Raw genomic sequence first — 18,212 nt, 5'->3', positions numbered from 1 at the left:
GATCCTGGACAATCTGACTGTGGAGACAAGCTCCTGTGGTCTCTACCTGAAAAGCCGAGAATGAAGGGAACCTGTGTCCTCCTGAGACAGAGAGCCCGTTCCACTGTCCAAGTCTCCCCGAAGGCTAGGAGAGCCTGTTCTAGAATGCAGATCTCCCAATTTCCAATCCTATGCTCTCCCTAGACCTCATACAACAGTATTCTTAGTAAAAGCGGCTTTGTGAAGCTGAAATCAAACAAGTTCAAAATAAATGAAAGATACGCATAAGTGTCCTTGAAAGAGAACGTATTTATTTACATCACTATTTCCTTTTTACAACTCCTACACTTTTAAATAATAAAATTTTCCATGAAATCTGGTAAGCTTTAAATTAAGATGTTTTAACAGAAGAAAATTATCACAACATGATTTTTATTTACATGAATTTCCAAGAGTTTTAAATAGTTCCTTTTGAAACAGCACAATATAACTAAAAGCTCTCATTTAGAACTTGCATCCTTTTCCAAAACTTTTAGTTTAAGAAATTAAGCTTATAATCACCTCCCTGTAGCTTGGATTCTTAGAGACGAAGATCTGTCAACACACTTAGAAATACAAACCTGCTTCATAAATGATCCACGTTTTGGCTGCAAACTGAACCTCCTTCACATGTTTTGACACTAAGCAGAGATTTTTTTAGACACATTAAATTGCTTTGATTAAAACTTTCTGGAAATCTTCTGGATCAGTCACACAACTGCTTACGAGTTGGGATGCATGGATTCTGAGCACTCAATTCAATGTACGAGGATGGGCTGATCTCTGGTTCAGCCAACTCTGAAAGTGACACACTGGGATTCGGAACTTCCCTGGGGCAGCTTAGGTGCACTTTCCTCCCCATGGCCAGTCCTGTTTGGGAGGCTCCCTTTTCCTCTGATACTGCACATGCGAATCACTTACTTTAAGAACCTACTATTCATAAAACGACTTCCAACAATAACAATGGTCAGACATCCTACCATGTCACACTGAGCGATTTCAAATATTTATTAGTGAAACTATAAGAGAGGATAGATTTTCCTAATATTTTAAGCATGAGTTCCTCTGAAGAGTTGGTATAACATCCATTAAAAAATAGAAAAGATTAACTTTTACCATGATCAAAGCTACAGTTCACAATGAAAAACTTCTATAGCTCCGTCCACCTTCTCTGTAAGAACAGCCGAGGGCCAGTCTTGAACTTCATGCGGCAGCAATAGAGGTATCATCCACGAGCCGGCCCTGTGGCTTGAAAGAGGGGAAACAAGATGGGTTTTTAAGGGCGCCTGGGTGGCTCAGTTGGTTAAGCGACTGCCTTCGGCTCAGGTCATGATCCTGGAGTCCCTGGATCGAGTCCCGCATTGGGCTCCCTGCTCGGTGGGGAGTCTGCTTCTCCCTCTGACCCTCCCCCCTCTCATGTGCTTGCTCTCTCTCATTCTCTCTCTCTCAAATAAATAAATAAAATCTTAAAAAAAAAAAAAAAAAAAGATGGGTTTATAAGACAGTAACAACAAAAGCTCTATTAATTGAAAAGATTTTGAAATTCTTGGAACTGTTTCATAAAATGGAATAAACGTGTATAAGTATCAAAATCACAGTTGTTTCTCTCCTTCTTTCACCCCACCTTCTCGCTTCACTTGAACCTGGGGGGTGGGGGGGCAAGCTGCAGGGCCAAGGTGCTGCCCCTGTCCCCTCTGCCCCCAGACACCGACACTGCCAGACAACCGCATACCTCCACTGGCTGAATCCGCCTCATTTACACTAGTCACTAATTCTCTCCACCCTGGGTCCGAGCAGCTACTGATCGCGCGCCGGGAGCGTGTGAAAGGGAACCCATTTGCCATTCCTGCTTCAGGGATAGTTTTATTTTCTCTCTTGCTCAGGGCCCTCCTGCATCCCACGCTTGAAGAAGGCCACAAACCTGAGCTAATAGACAAGTTCCTTGGGGATTCAAGGTCTCCCAATCTCCTGTTTGTAAGAAAGAGCAATTCACAATGAACTAGAATATCTAACAATAAACACTATAAGGATGGAAGCAGCAGATAAAAACAAAAATTTCCCTTTCCCTAAGGTCACTGAAAAAAAACTTAAAACATCATATCACAAGAGTAAAGGCTACGAATGAATAAAAGTTATCGTGACTGTGCTTAGGAGTAAAACTTCTGACAGGTTAGCAATACCTCAGGGAGTCATCAAGGAACTGAAAAAATGAAATTCTTGCAAATAATCTTACTAAGCAGATGTACATTAGCAGACCTTTGTGGGAAAAGCATGAGATGGTCTTCAGGACATGAAATAGAACAGTGTTACATCATCATCACCAAAAGCCACTGGCTGGGCTTGAAGCAGAATGGTTCGGGTGAGACTCCCTGAGACAGGGAGGGAGCACTCCTGCTTTCAGGACGTTTTACGCCTGTATGTGTGTGAGTGTGTATGTGTGTGTACATACATATACGTGTGTGTGTGTATGCATGCATACGTGTGTAAGTTAGGCCTCTGACATTCAAGGCAGGAACGGAATGAACTAAAGAACAGGTACTTGGTCTTTTGTACTTCACATAATCTTTAGTACTGATAGAGGGTGTTCAGTTTCAGAAACGGAATAATGGGGGCACCTGCGTGGCTCAGTCGGTTCAGCGTCTGCCTTCGGCTCAGGTCATGATCCCCGGGTCCTGAGACCGAGCCCCACATCTGGCTCCCTGCTCAGCGGGGAGTCTGCTTTTCCCTCTTCCTCTGCCCCTCTCCCTGCTTGTGCTCTCTCTCTCTCTAATAAATAAAATAAAATCTTAAAAAAAAAAAAAAGAAACGGAGTAATGGCTCAACCTGATTATATATATCCTTACCAAACACAGCTTTACAAACAGGGACAGAAGACAAGAACATCATGCAATTAGAAAACTGGAATCTACTTTTCAAAGGAATAAAAATATTAATCCAGCCTTGAAGTAGGGCAGCACTGTCCAAAAGAACTTTCTGTGACGATGGAAAAGCGCTAGTTAGTGCTGTCCAACATGGGAGCCACCTGTCACACTGATTTACTGGGCACTTCAAGTGCGGCTAGTGCAACTAACTTACTCTTAAATTAAATTCTAACTAATTGTAATTTACATCTCAGTAGGGCTCACATGAGTAGTGGCTATCGTACTGGAATAGCACAGCTCTAGAGTTTAGTAAAGGTGTGAAGGGATGTACAACTTGAGTCAGTAAGACTTCACTAAGTGGGAAAAGGGTAATCCTCAGTCACCGTCCTTAGCGTGACAGGTCAAACAACTGTCACTCTAAGATTTCCCAGCTGATAAAGGAGCCGGCTCTGAGGATCCCAGCCAACTTTTTCGGCAGCAGTCAAGTTACTAGAAGGTAGTACTTGTATTTAGAAAAAAGAGCATGGCAGTTAGGAAAGGACATGCAAGCTATGCTAAAACTTACAAATGTTTATTTTCCTGGAACCTTTCCTAATGGATTTAAGCACTACCCAGAAGAGGTTTACTGTGGAAGAACGTCAGAAGACTGACCTAGCACGAGCTGGGATTAGGTTGGGTGTACCGAGCCCTACAGGGAAAGGAATGAAAGAGATTCATCGGCGGACCCGAAATCCTGATTCCCCAAAATGATCAACTCTCACATCTCAAACAGGCGATGTTTGTGCAGCTCTGTCTATGCGGACACCTACTCCCACGCTAACTAAAGCTGTACTTCTGAATTTGGGAATAGCACGCTTCAGAAGGTCACCCATGCTGCCACTGCTCCCCACCCGGGTCTTAAGACTTTTCCCCTGCAGGGTGACCTCAGACATGACAGGAGGAACAGCAACAGACGTGGCTTGTGAATGTGAACAGGTGGAAATGTTTAAAAAGCCACGGCTGGGGCACCTGGGTGGCTCAGTGGGTTAAGCGTCTGCCTTCGGCTCAGGTCATGATCCCAGGATCGAGCCCCAAGTTGGGCTCCCTGCTCAGCGGGGAGTCTGCTTCTCCCTCTGGCCCTTCTCCCACCCCCTGCTTGTGTGCACGCACTCTCTCTCTAACAAATAGAATCTTTTTAAAAAATTTAAAAAATTAAATTAAATTAAAAATTTAAAATATTGGGCGCCTGGGTGGCTCAGTTGGTTAAGCGACTGCCTTCGGCTCGGGTCATGATCCTGGAGTCCCAGGATCGAGTCCCGCATGGGGCTCCCTGCTCGGCAGGGAGTCTGCTTCTCCCTCTGACCCTCCCCTCTCTCATGCTCTCTCTCTCTCATTCTCTCTCTCAAATAAATAAATAAAATCTTTAAAAAAAATAAAAATTAAAAATTAAAAATATTAAAAAATAAAAATAAACTGCTGTTGGGGTGGGCAGAGGTTATGTGGGACATCTCTGTACTTTCCTCTCAATTTTACTATGAACTTAAAACTGCTCTAAAAAAAAAATAAGTCTTTTTAAAAAGCCACTGTTTAAACACAGGAGATCTGTAAGTATGAGATTTTTCTTTTACAATTTACAAGTATGGTGCTTGGAAACGTTAATAAATTATTGTTTTGCAGATGGAAAGATAAAAGCTAGGAAGATTATAAAGGATACATTAACACAGACTAATTTATCATTTACCCCATCCCAGATTATGTAAAGAAGGGACAGTTCCTCCAAACTTGAATAAGACAGACACAAAAGAGGCAAGAGGAAGCAATGTGACATGTCCTTCCAAAAGTGAGTATAAAGTTAAAACAGAAGACGGTGCACAGGACGCATATATATCCACGTATACCTGAGTTAGAGGAACCCACAACCAGCTGGAGGGAAGCCTTAATGTTAGGCAGCGAGAACAGCTTCAGTGGAGGTGAGCGCTGTGCTGAATGAACCTCCCGCGCAGCCCGGTTCGCTCTCCCCCACACCGACCATGACCATCCTACACATTCCTTTACCCCAGGAACCTGGACATGGTCCCCGTGTAAAACATCAAAACATTCAACCCGAGTACAGCTTCCGACACAGGATCATTTTCAGAAAAGGCCCCAGTCCAGTATTAACACAGAGAATTAGGAACATTCAAGGACCATGTTTAGAAAGCTGATCCATTTTGACTAAAAGCTAGTTACAAACTAACTACAATGTAAAAACATACTTTACTAAGCCAAAGAAAAAACACCTCAAAGGATCCTGCGAAGGTAAATCATTATCCACCTAAGGGAATGAAAACCTTTGAAATTAGATTCTGTGAAATAATAGCAACTTTACAGAAATGGAACAGCAATACTGCCAAACTCATATCAGAACAATCAAAGCTATCAGTCTCAAAATACTGTTTAGTGAAGCTTATGTGAAAGAAGTACCTCTGGTTTGTTTTCAAGACAGGAGACTTAAAAAGCAGACAAGTTCTAAGCCTTACCTTTACAAAAATACTGGTAGGTATAAAACGCCTGAGCAGTTGATTTGTGAAGTGAGGAAATCTAAGCAGGTTGACGTTGAGAGACGGCAGTTGCTGGTATCCAGCCATCAGAGGGTAGAAATTATATAACATTTCCTGTTCGGTGCCAGGGAGGATCCGTAATCGAATCTATAGCATAACAAGTTGTAGAGAAAGACAATCAAATGTACACGCTTACAGCATCTTCACGGTGTCACCCCTTAATTATTCACAAGTGACTGGACACCCAAATCTTTCTGGTGAAATGTTCTCTCTCTCCTAATTCCACCTTCCAGACAGATTCTAAAATACAGGGCTGAATCAGTATGACACGGGGACTACACAGATAATAAATGCATTAAAAAAATGTGCGTGATTTCTACCAAGATCTAAACGGCAACTTGCACCAGCTTAAAAAGGGGAACACAACGTGGATCAAGATTTTCTGTGTCTGAGACCAGGTAGATTTTTTACAGTCACGGTATGTCATGAGATAACTGGTTGAAAGGTATCTTTGTATACATTACGTCAACATAAGACAAACTAGTTGTTTCCGGTGTTTTCTTTTAGGGGATCTTTGTGGCGAGGTAAATGATGTCAGGGGACAAAAAGATGTTTGTCATCATATATTTTTATAAATCAATATGTGAAAAAGATCAGGACACTCTAGAGAAGCTTCCTCATTTGCAAATGAGTACATATAGTATGTTCATGTGTCAAAGATAATATATGTCGTGTACCAATATATAATAGCTAATATGATATGTATTCTATGTTATAAACTTAAATTAGTGAATGGACTTACAGTATGTTTCATATATAATTCTATTTTACATTTAACAACAAACATAGCATTCAGAATATGTACAGCACAGATGACTAGTCAGGGTAGACACTTCTGAGTATTAGGACACATTTGTTCTTCTAGTTATTTCCTCGTTAATGAAAAGTATTTACTGACTATTGAGTGGTGTCTGTTACCCACTTTGACAGTAGAAGACAGAATTCTCACTGAAATACGGTTTTGCCTGAAAGTGTATGTTCCATTCAAAAACGTGAGGAACTTTTCCACCTCTGATTTGAATGAGTGAATCAAAACACCTGAACGATTTTTTATTTTAAACATAAAATCGTGTCTAAATGTGCCAAAGATGAGTAAATTCTGTGCAAGATCAAAAATCTCTAAAAAGGTTCACTGATCGTTCAGAAGAGAAATCAGGCTTTTTTTTTTTTTTTTCTAAGTAGGCTCCACACCCAACATGGGGCTTGAACTCATGACCCCAAGATCAAGAGATGCATGCTCTTCTGACTGAGCCAGCCAGGCGCCCCAGAGAATCAGGCTTTTAATATGGGTAGTAAGGCCTCTAGGCCTCCAGTTAAAAGACACAAATACACACACTCACACACCCACACATACACTCAGTAGTAATAAAAGGGAAATCTAAAATTTTCAGGAATCCTATTACAGTCCAAGGATTTGTAAATTCTTGTTTTACAAAAAGAAAGAACTTACACGTATGATCTCAATGTGAAAAGGGTTACCCACTTAATCCACCTCTATATGAATTATACTTAATCTTTAAAAGTAGCTAAAAGTGCTCACTTTGGCAGCACATATACTAAAAGTGGCTAAAAATTTCCTATCAAAATAATAGGGACCACAATCAGCCTTATCAGTTCGTTTGTAAGAACTTATATATAGCTCTCCATTTCCTGGCCACACTTCTCTATCTACATAAGCAACCCAATGAGATATGACCTATACCTGTTTAAGACCTGAGAACATGAAGGCATCACTGGGCTCCACAGAAATCTCTACATCTTGAACTAAGTTAGTCTTATTCTGTAGGTGATACTTGACAGGTAAGGATTCTCTGACACGCCCAAATGATGGCAGATCTGCAGAGAAAGAGGCCACATTTCTTTTGGTTAAAAAAATAGTTCACCATTTATGAGTTCTTTTTGTAAATGAATCTCATCCCGTAGACATAGGATTATTTAAATTAGTGATAATACTCACTCTCGCTAAATAAGAAAATTCTTTGATTGGACAACAGCCCATGGGACTATGATAAAACAGGCCCAAAAGAATCAAGTCTCCTTCTAAAGCTGATTGACCTAGAAAGAGTCGTGGCTATCAGGAGGTGAATTATATTTTAGGAATTTTTCAAGTCTATAAAACATTTCCCTAAATATCCATCACGGTTCAAGAAGGAATGATAGGCATCACGTGCCTCCTGATGGGAGCACACACCATTAGCTATGAAGTATTCTTGCCAAAAACTTGAACCTGAATCTGATCAAGACTATAGATCTCACCACCAACTCCCAGGGACCCTCAAAAATGATTACAACGCAATCAGCAAAATCCAGACTATGGGAAGCTCTACAGGACACCCGACTCCATTTCTTTAACAGGTGAACAGCAGGGAAGAGGGGCAGGCAGTGGTGGTGAAGGACGTGATGGAGTAGAGAGGAGGGTCTTCCCGAGCATAGATTTCAAAAGTACGAGACATCCATCAGCTGCAACGTGAGACCTTAAAACAATCTAAAGAACCTTCAGAGTCGACCAGGGAAATTGCGACACTGGAATTTGATAATATTAAGAAATTATTCCTAATTTTTAAAGATTTTATTTATGTATGTATTTAGTTATTTGAGAGCAAGAGAGAGAAACAGTATGAGGGGGAGAGGGTCAGTGATGATAACAGAATTGTGTTATGTTTAGAAAAATAACCACTAACATTAAAGATGCAGACAGAAATATTTATAGATGAAATAATAGCTGGGATCTGCTTTAAAATAAGGGGAGTCGGAGGCATATGCAGAGGTACAGATGAAACAGGACTGATCAGAATCTACTTCTGTAAATGCTGGGCATTTTTTACAATAGAATTTTTTAAACCTTAGAAGCTAAAATAGGTATTCTTCCTGGATTCTTTTCCTCAAGTACAATCTGATGCCGTTACCTGCGTTCACGTGGAGAGGAATGTTTTCTACGATCACGTGTGGCAGAGTGATGGCAGTACTGATGACAGGGACATTCCCCACGGCTGAGGTCCTGCGGCAGAAAAGGGCAGCTTTCAAACCCAGGCTTCCCGCGAAAAGTTAAAAACAGGAAATGTGTATGTGCACCAACGTGTTCCAAAGGAAACAGAAATTACTTCTACATTTTCTAGAACTTCACTAATGGAAGTTGTTTCGTGAAAAGCTTTTGGAATCCTGCTTGTGGTTTGAACGTTTCCAATCCACAAATGCCATAACCCACGGCTGCCGCGTGGCCCCAGTGGCGGAGGGTGAATCGAGCACGCCAGGGGGCGCACCACCGAACACGGTGTTTGGTAGCAAAAGGCTCTCAGTGTGGGTGGCCGCGCGGCGACCGGCACTGTGACAGAGACCTCCTTCTCACCCTGCAGCCGGCTCACAGCTGAGCAGGGACCACTTGCAAGCGGACCACTACAATGACTCTAGAAGTACACAGTAGAAACCGAGGAACTAAAAATACGTTATAATCAATCAACAGAGTGCCATTCCAGCAGTACCGAGAAAAGGTGCGCACCACTAGGAAACTGTCAGTATCTTTCCCTCTGTTACAGTTAGAATGGGAACTACAGGGCCAGCTGGCTGCTACCTGACCAAGGAGAGCCCTTGGGGAGAGTCTGTAACTAGAGGCAGAACAGCCAACACTCTGTGCAAGTTATCATACAGCAGAAGCACCAGGAAAACCCATCTAACCCTTGATCACTAAGAAATACGTCTCTCTGGTACTACAGCGGCATGAGGGCATAATTAAGCAGCAGCGCCTTCACAATACCACTTTAATTCCTAGAAACATAAATTAAACTGAACTTCAATGTTTAGTAAATTCAGAAGTGGGGAAAAGAAAGTTTTTTAAAAACAAAACTACATTATTTTTCCGTTCTCATTTTTAATATTATCTTACCCACTGTTCTAAAATTTATGAAAAAAAACACGGAGTCATGCTAAGAAAATAACACATAAAATATCACGTATCTACCTCCCAGCCTAAGAAAACATAACAATATAGCTGAATCTTCCCACGTACCCCTTCCTGCTTGCACTCCCCAGAAGTAACTACTATCCTGAATTTGGTATCTATCATTGCTATGCGTTTCTTTACACTTTTCCAAATTATGTATGTAGCCCTAAGAAGTACACAGTGTTTCACATGTTTTCCAATATTATATACATGCAATTTGTTCATATTCTGAATATCTGCAGTTGCTTTGTTCACTTACTATTAAGTTACCAGGCATAGCTCTGGTTAATTCGTTTTCACTGGTAACACAACATTCCATTGTATGACTGTGCCACGATTTATCCATTTTCCTGTTGATGGATATTTAGTTTCTAACTGCTGACTATGATAATCAGAGGTGCAATGAACATTCTTACATATATCCTTTGTGTGCATGTTTAAGACTTTTCTATGACTATAGGGTATAGACATCTTCAATTTTACCTGGTCCTGCTGCATTGTCTTCCAAAGTAACTTTTGACAAACCATGCATTGTTAAATCTTTTTATTTTTCCAAATTAGTGGGAGCACATCGGAATCTCAGATTCCTAGTGAGGTCAAGCTTCTCTCCCTATGTTTACTAGCCATTGGCTTCTTCTCTTTCCCTTACACTGCATACTCAGGATTTTGCTCAACTTTCTGTTAGGAGACTTGTTTTTCTTATGATTTGTAGAAGTTCTTGATATAAATTCTAATACATTGTCAGTTTTACATATTGTAAATAGCTTTTCCCAATTTGTATTTTGTCTTTTCACTTTCTACATGGCATTTTTAAATGAACTAAGAAATTTAATTGTAACAAATCAAATTCATCAATTTTAGTGGCTTATACATTTATGTCTTGTTTAAAGGAACTCTCCCTATTCCAAAGTCTTAAACAATTCTCTTATTTTTTACTAAAAGTAATAAAGTTTTGCTTTCCACAATTAGAACTTTAGGATACCTGGAAGTGATTTTTATGTACATTGTAGAGATCCAATTTTTTCCCACATGGACACCCAATTGTTCACCACTAATTGTAAAACAGTTCATCCTTTCCCCACTGCTCTGTAATGTTACCTCTCTAAAATATAATTTCCATATGTGTGGATCTGTGGATCTATTTCTAGACTCCCTCTTCTCTTCCACTGGCTTATTTACAAATCCCCAAGCCAATACCATAGCAACGACTACTGTAGCTTTACAGTAAGTCTGCGAATTTAGAAGAGCAAGTACCCTTGCCTAGCTTTTCTTCTGGAGTATCTTGACTATTTCTGAGGTTTCGCCTTTCCATAGAAACTTTATGATCAAGAGTGTCAGATTCTACAAAAACAAACCAAAATAAGCTATTGGGATTTTGAAGGAAACTGCACTGGTGCTATAGAACAAACAATATTAGACCTATCCAAATCCTACCCGAGACCATTTTGTATATTTCCCCATTTAAGAACTTCCTTTAATGTTTTAAAAGTTTTATAATTTTCTCCATAATGGTGACACATGTTTTCTATCTGATATACTCTTACTTACCTTATAATTATTGTTGTCATCTGAATGATACCTATTTTAAAAGTACATTGCTGGAGGTTTATTACTGATATAGAAAGCCAACTGGATTTTGTATATTGAATGTTATATCCAGCAACCTTGCTGGAACTCTTAATAATGCAAATAATTTGTTGATTCACTTGGGTTTTCTATGTAAACAATCCTACTGACTGCAAGTAAGAGAAATTTTTCCTAATGTTTTTAATGGTCCTGTTATAAGAATTCATTTGGCTAAAATTTCATCAGTATATAAGGTCACAAATTGTGACAAATACAAATGAAAGTTTAATGATCCTTTTTAATCTTTGTGTTTTTGACAAATGGTTAGTGATAGCACGTGACTTCTAGTCTTCACCCTAGGACTGAAAGAAGCTTTCAAATATTAAATGACAATGACAAATAATAAAGGCATGAGAATAGCACATACAAGGAAAAAAAGAAAGGGCTGATATAACTTACCTCTTCCAGGAGATAATATAATGCCCAGTTGCTACTCCACCTTCAACATTTCCAACAGATGGGCACCGAAGACAAAAGCATTCACTAGCACTCTCTCCAGTCTGTAAAACAACTACAAGAAATAGTTTTTATAATCCTTATGCAAGGATTTTCCCTATGAAAGGAGAGTTTTACCTCCGGTAGTGGAACAAAAAAAGAATACTTTATCAGTTATACATTATTTTTTTTTTTTTTAAAGATTTTATTTATTTATTTGAGAGAGAGAGAGAATGAGAGACAGAGAGCACTAGAGGGAAGAGGGCAGAGGGGGAAGCAGACGCCCCGCTGAGCAGGGAGCCCGATGTGGGACTCGATCCCGGGACTCCAGGATCATGACCTGAGCCGAAGGCAGTCGCTTAACCAACTGAGCCACCCAGGCGCCCCAGTTATACATTATTTATAGAGACTTAAAAGCTAAGGCTCAGAGATGTTAAATGACTTTTTCAAGGTCACAAAGTCCCTGTCCAGGTCCTCAATATTCCGTTATAATAAAAAGAGGTGAAGCAGCTGTAGGTCTGTGACAAGTTCCTATGGGAACTAATGAAAAGGAAAAGTCTAGAGTCAGGATAATACTATTTGGTGATTATTTTTCTTTCTCCCCATTATTTCATGTCTCCAAAGAAAACATTTCACGGTAGGGAAAAAGAAATTTTTAGTCAACCCTTAAGGTACTCAAAATGTCATTCCAGCCAACTCGGGCTTTCTCTGACATATGCACATTACTGACACCATCAAATGGAAACACCTTACATGGTGCCTCGTTATTGCCTAATTTGGTTATTTACCTCTTACACAAGGATGCTGTCCTCTTGCCAAATTTAGCCTAAACTCCTGATGACAAGACAAAAGCTCATCTGACCCGAGGTCTCCCTGCCTGTCAGCCCTTCGCAGCCCGGGGGGCCCCTCTTTTAATGCAAGCCAGCAACAGGGCCCATGGAGGGCCAATGTTAGCACATCTGTGAGTGAAACTTTCAAACGATAATAACAAAGTCTTTAAATATTAACTAATTGTTTTTATGGTTCTCCAATGAAGAAGGCTGTGAGAAATTAATAGTTATGTTGTGGGTAGAAAGGGAAAACAGTTGGGCCGATTTCTACTTTAATTAACTACTTTTAAATAATTTTTAAGGCCTAGGAAATGATACTGTAGCCCAATAAATAAAACACACATTAGGGGCGCCTGGGTGGCTCAGTCGTTAAGCGTCTGCCTTCGGCTTAGGTCATGATCCCAGGGTCCTAGGATCGAGCCCCGCATCTGGCTCCCTGCTCAGCGGGAAGCCTGCTTCTCCTTCTCCCACTCCCCCTGCTTGTGTTCCTGCTCTCGCTGTCTGTCAAATAAATAAATAAAATATTAAAAAAAAAAAAACCACACACATTAATTCAAACCTCTTAAGATACCTTTTTTTTAGAACCTGGGACATTCATATTGCCTCCCCCCTGCCCCACCTTGCTCCACCAAGTCCTCCTTAATTCTAGGAAGTTAACCAAAATAATATAACCTTTATTAACAATTAACATCAGGGTCAACTTTATGACCTAGTAAAGTTATTATTTTTAATATGTCAAACATAAATTTTGTAATGCATGAGTTCCGGTGTTCTTAGAGGTGGGAGACAGAATAATGCCATGCTACCCCCTTCCCCAAAGATATCCACATCGTAGTTCCCAGAATGTTGCCTAACCTGGCAGAGAGGACTTTACGGCTGTGATTAAGATAAGGATCTTAAAATAGGAAGATTTTACTGGATTACCCAGTTGGGTCCAATGTAATCACGAGGGTTATGAGGGAAAGAGGGAGGCAAGAGGGAGTCTGAGAAAAAGAGGACAATGGAAGCGGGGGCGAGAAAAGAAACATGGGAAGATGCTACGCTGCTGGTTTTGAAGACGGAGGAGGGAGCTGGGAGCCAAGGAATCCAACTGGCCTCTGCAAGCTGGAAAGGGCAAAGGCAAGGATTTTCCCTAGAGCCCAGAAGGAATGCAGCCCTGCCAACACCTTGATTTTAGGACCTCTGACCTCTAGAACTTTCAGATAAATCTGTGTTGTTTTAAGCCACTAACTTGGTAATTTGTTACAGCAGCAGTAGAAAACTAGTAATGGGAAATTCAAGGTGGACATTATTCATTAATTTAATAAACACTTATGAAATGCCAACTACTATGAGGCTGGCAATACAAAGAGGATGACGTCATGGCTCCAGTTCTTCAAGAGCACACAGCATAGTGGAGGTGCCATAACTGCAAATAAATAATTACAATAGAACGGTTAAGTGTTATCACATGTACAAGATACTCGGCGAGTAAAGAAGGAAGACGACCTAGCCCTGCTTGGGAAGATCAAAAAGTCAAAGCTTATAGGAGTCCTGAAGAGCACACAAGAGTTCGACAGCTTGAAAGAAAAAGGAAAGGGTTTTGGGCCAAGGTACTACCATGTTCAAAACCAGAGGGAGGCGATGTTTGCTGACTGTAAAGTTTGGCTTGGTCGAAGTCTGGGAAAGAGGAAGGGGAAGAAGAGAGGGTGGTGCAGAAGAAGCTGGAAAGGGAAGCTGCGCTGGGAAAGATCTGGAATGTCATGAAGCTTTTTAAGTGGGAATAACACGCTCAGAATAGTTTCTTGAGAAACCAAACTCTGGCAGCAACAGGAAAGACAGAGTAGGGGAGAGAATGGCAAGAGGAAACCAGCTAAGGAGGTATTCCTGAAGGCCAGAGGAGAGATGGTGACAGTCTCTGGATTCAAGACACACGGAGAAGGCAGAACGTGGGGCTGGGCTGGATGCGCACGCATGGAGGGCATCTAGTTTGTGTCCATGGGCCCTCACTGGAAACAAGCGCACACAGATTCCTCTAGCTGGACCGCGGAATGCAGGCGGCCCAAGGTTGTGTGGCAGGTGAGGACTTGTAGAAAAAGTAAGGGAGCCAAAGTCAGGATCCTGGAAATGACCAACATTGAAGGGGCAAGAAAAGGAGTCAGCAAAGAATGGACAAATAACTAGCTTGTGTTGAGCTGTAAGGAGATAAGCACTGGGCTGAGATTTTCATACAGATTATCTCATCCAGACTATCTCATACACGTGATCTTCTTTAACTCTGAGAAATGATAAAACCCAATGAACAGTCCAACATAACAAAAGAGCAAGCAGTAGGACTGAGAACTGAATCTCGTTCAGTGTGACTCTAAATCTCGTGATTGTTCCAAGTTGGCACAGGGAGGAGTAAAGGAAGAAGAGGACACAGAAACAAAGTAGAACCAGAGGCAATGGCTTCCAAAACCACAGGAGAAAACCAAGTTTCCAAAGACAGAAAAACAAAACTTATGAAGGCATTCTGAAAGCAAAAATGGGTTTTTTATTATTACTTCACAGACTGTGGGACCTATTTGTAGCATTTAAACAGAGAGGTTTAGGGACATGTTTGATTTTATCTATCTGTCTGTCCGTCTGCCTACCTATTTTACCTATCCTCCTTTATGATGACTTTCCTAAAATGCACATAAGTGACTATAAAGCCTGCTTGCTCTTTTGGTGTCTTGAGAACCTAGCATGGCGCCATACAGTGAACTCGATAAATATCTGTTGATTATTTATTGATAGATATTAAAACTTATTTATAGGCCAGATGCAAAAAAATACACTGGAATTCTAAAACGACTCAGCTAATTTTAATCTGTATTGCAAATCAACTATATGACTTGTAACACTGAAGTCCAGTAGTAGATAGATAAACAAATAGAGCAAATGACTCATTTATATTTGGTTTTAAGAGTATATCATGATTTTTTTGCATATAATATTTACCCTTATAATATAGCTGAGCACAATTTTGCTTGGGTTAACATTCAAACTCATTTTTTTTCTCCCTAACAGCTCAAGAAGTATACAAGCCCAAAGTATGATGCACCAGAAAAGTAATATCCTGGGTTTAAATCTCTTCTCTATACTGTTTTAGTTGATTTAGAAAACGTATTGTCTATTCTTTTATATTTCCCCCAAGTTTTTTCAATAATCATCTTTTACCATTTCAAGTTATACATAATAGTAAATAATTAAAAATTAATAAGAAAAAAATAATCTATAAAAAATCCAAATATGAAAAAATATTTTATTGTCAAGTACATTTTTCAAAGAGTAACTTCCTTATAGTAACAAAAATCTTATCTTTTAAAATAAGGTATACTCAAGCAAACTGTAAGTGATACTAATTCTACCTTAATTCTAAATTTATTCACTTTAGTGAGTGTCAGTCTCAATTACCGTCCCTTAGCAAAAAGCTAACTCTTACACTGGTAACCTACACACACACACACACACACACACACACACACACACATCTGTCTTCTAATTAAGTGGGATGATCCACATTCTCACCTTTGTCCACTTGGGACTCTAGCTGATCCACAGGAGTCATAGAAGGAGCAAGCTGGAGCTCACTGGATACAATAGTGAGGGCCCAAGGTGAGGCACTTAAAAGGTCGGTCATCAATAGAAAGGGGATGTCTGCATAGACCCTTTCCAGGTGTTCAAACTGTCACAAATGAAGACAAAAGGTCTGTCTGGAACTACAGTAATCCATTTTCTTTTTCTGTTAATTTCTATAACTGAAATGATTTCCAAAATGCTTCACAGGAACATACCTTTGTAGAGACAAATTTAACTGCAACATCAAATGGAAAGACAGTTTCTATAGTTACAGTTTCATCCTGCAAGAAAATTTAAAGGGCACATTCAATGGCTTTTCTAAACTTAAAAATAGTTTTAAAAATAGAAGGTGTATAAGACACAATCTGTAACTGATAATAAATAATCCCAATTTATATATTAAGAAACTAGGATCTTCCCCCCAGATAGTATTTGTAAAAACCTATGTAGAGAGACCAGACCGCTATTTCTAATAAATTATCTTATGGTTTTATAACAGTTCACATGGCAAAGTGCTTTCTAACACATTAATTATCTCAGGATCTAGTAAAAGTGAGCAAGACAGGCACTGTCACCATTTTACAGAAGAGGAACCAGAGGTTAAGGAAGGTTAAATGATTGGCCTCAGCCCACAAAGCTAGCGGCGCCAAGCCTAGAATCTGAGTCTTCTTTTTGTCTAAGTTCTTTGCCTTGACTCAACACAAGATAACTAATAATAATGATAGAAACAATAATAAAATATGACAGTGCTGTAATCACTATACAAGCATTACGTAATGTTCGTAATAACTCAAGGAAAGATGCCATTATACTTGCCATTTTTTTTAAGGATTTAAGACTTCATTTATTTATTCGAGAGAGAGGAAAAGAGAGCTCGCACGCGTGTGCGGGGGCGCGCACACGGGCATGCGCACACACGCAGTGGTCGGGGGGGGGGGGGGACAGGGCAGAGGGGGAAGGAGAAGCAGACTCCCCAGCAGGGAGCCCGACACGAGACTCGATCCCAGGACCCTGAGATCACGACCTGAGCCGAAGGCAGACGCTTAACTGACTGAGCCACCCAGGCGCCCCTATACTCATCATTTTAAGATGAAGTGGTCACACATAGCTAGTAAGTGACAAAGGCAGATTTCACCCTTAAGCTTGTACTCTTAACCAACGTGCTACGTCTCTTCCCTGAGTCTATTCACTAAACAATGGGGTTACTATGGCTTTGGAACCAAACCACCCATCCCATTGGTGAGAACCCTTTAAAAAAAAAAAGTCATGTTGATGAAAAACTCAAGGCTGTACAAATGCCAGGTAGATGTGGGTTTTAATCCTTGAGGACACATACTTATAACCCTGAGGACTCTGGGCACAGTGAGGTGACTGTGGGGAGGGGACATGATCTCTGAGTCTCAGCTCCATGATCCGCACAGGGCTGTTGACAATGAAGTGAGACAATGCATATGCAGGACCAGTGGAATGCCTAAACCATGTTTATTATTATTATATGCTTCAAATATTTCCTCTCAATACCATCAAGCTAACTTTAAAAAACGTGCAGTAAGTAGGATATTGATGGTTGAAAACGGATGCAGGGGTTCCATGATCTAAAGCCTTAGGGCCTCAATATTCCCCCACCGAAAAGATATATGGAAATGAAGAAGCAACTCAGTGAGTAGCTTCGATGTGGCCTACTTTAAATTTCCACATGGCCTAGGAAGCAGACACACATGCAGGTAAAAATGAGATTTAATCCAGTGAAGGGAAAAGAAATTACATTTAAATTTCCAAAATGTCTTGCAAGTAACACTAGGACCTGTAAGACAGACATTCCATGAGAAAAGCGCTTCTTAGTAAAATGATTTTGAAAGATAACCACCACAGCCTGTTGTGAAATTCTCAACACACATTAGCAAATTCAATGCTGTGCTAAGCCCTGAAGTCCAAATATCTGTTTAATACCTTTTAACCGAACATATTTGACCAATTCATTCTTTTGTGTAACATCTATTTCTGTCCCTCAGAATTAGTGTCCCTTAAAAGCTTACCTTGGGAATGGACTGGCTGATAGAAGAATAAATAGCTTCTTTAAAAAACTAAAAGACAACCTACTGAATAGGAGAAAATGTCTGCAAATGACATATCCAATAAAGGGTTAGTATCCAAAATATATAAAGTACTTACACAACCTAACACCAAAAAAAAAAAAAAATCAAATAATCCAATTGAAAAAATGGGCAGATGACATTTTCTGTGGACAACAGTATGGAGGTTCCTCAAAAAATTAAAAATTGAATTACCGTGCGATCCAGTAATTCCACTACTGAGTATGTACCCAAAGAATACGAAAACA

General features: G+C 40.1%; 1 protein-coding gene across 1 annotated transcript in view; it reads right to left on the bottom strand.

Moving 5' to 3' along the window:
- Window positions 1-278: 278 nt before the first annotated feature.
- TRAPPC11 (trafficking protein particle complex subunit 11) overlaps window positions 279-18,212 on the bottom strand; it is a 47,095-nt gene continuing 29,161 nt past the window's right edge. Inside the window, exons 24-30 of the mRNA XM_021694297.1 lie at window positions 16,087-16,152; window positions 15,821-15,977; window positions 11,421-11,532; window positions 8,365-8,456; window positions 7,161-7,294; window positions 5,378-5,545; window positions 279-1,266 (exon numbers count right to left, since the gene is read on the bottom strand). Coding sequence (XP_021549972.1) covers window positions 1,222-1,266; window positions 5,378-5,545; window positions 7,161-7,294; window positions 8,365-8,456; window positions 11,421-11,532; window positions 15,821-15,977; window positions 16,087-16,152 — 774 coding nt within the window. The 3' untranslated portion in view covers window positions 279-1,221. The remainder of the gene's footprint in view (window positions 1,267-5,377; window positions 5,546-7,160; window positions 7,295-8,364; window positions 8,457-11,420; window positions 11,533-15,820; window positions 15,978-16,086; window positions 16,153-18,212) is intronic.

This window comes from Neomonachus schauinslandi, chromosome 2, assembly GCF_002201575.2.
Source record: "Neomonachus schauinslandi chromosome 2, ASM220157v2, whole genome shotgun sequence".
Lineage (NCBI taxonomy): Eukaryota > Metazoa > Chordata > Mammalia > Carnivora > Phocidae > Neomonachus > Neomonachus schauinslandi.
The sequence above is the reverse complement of the archived record's forward strand: the minus strand, read 5'-3'. Positions and strand labels throughout refer to the sequence as shown.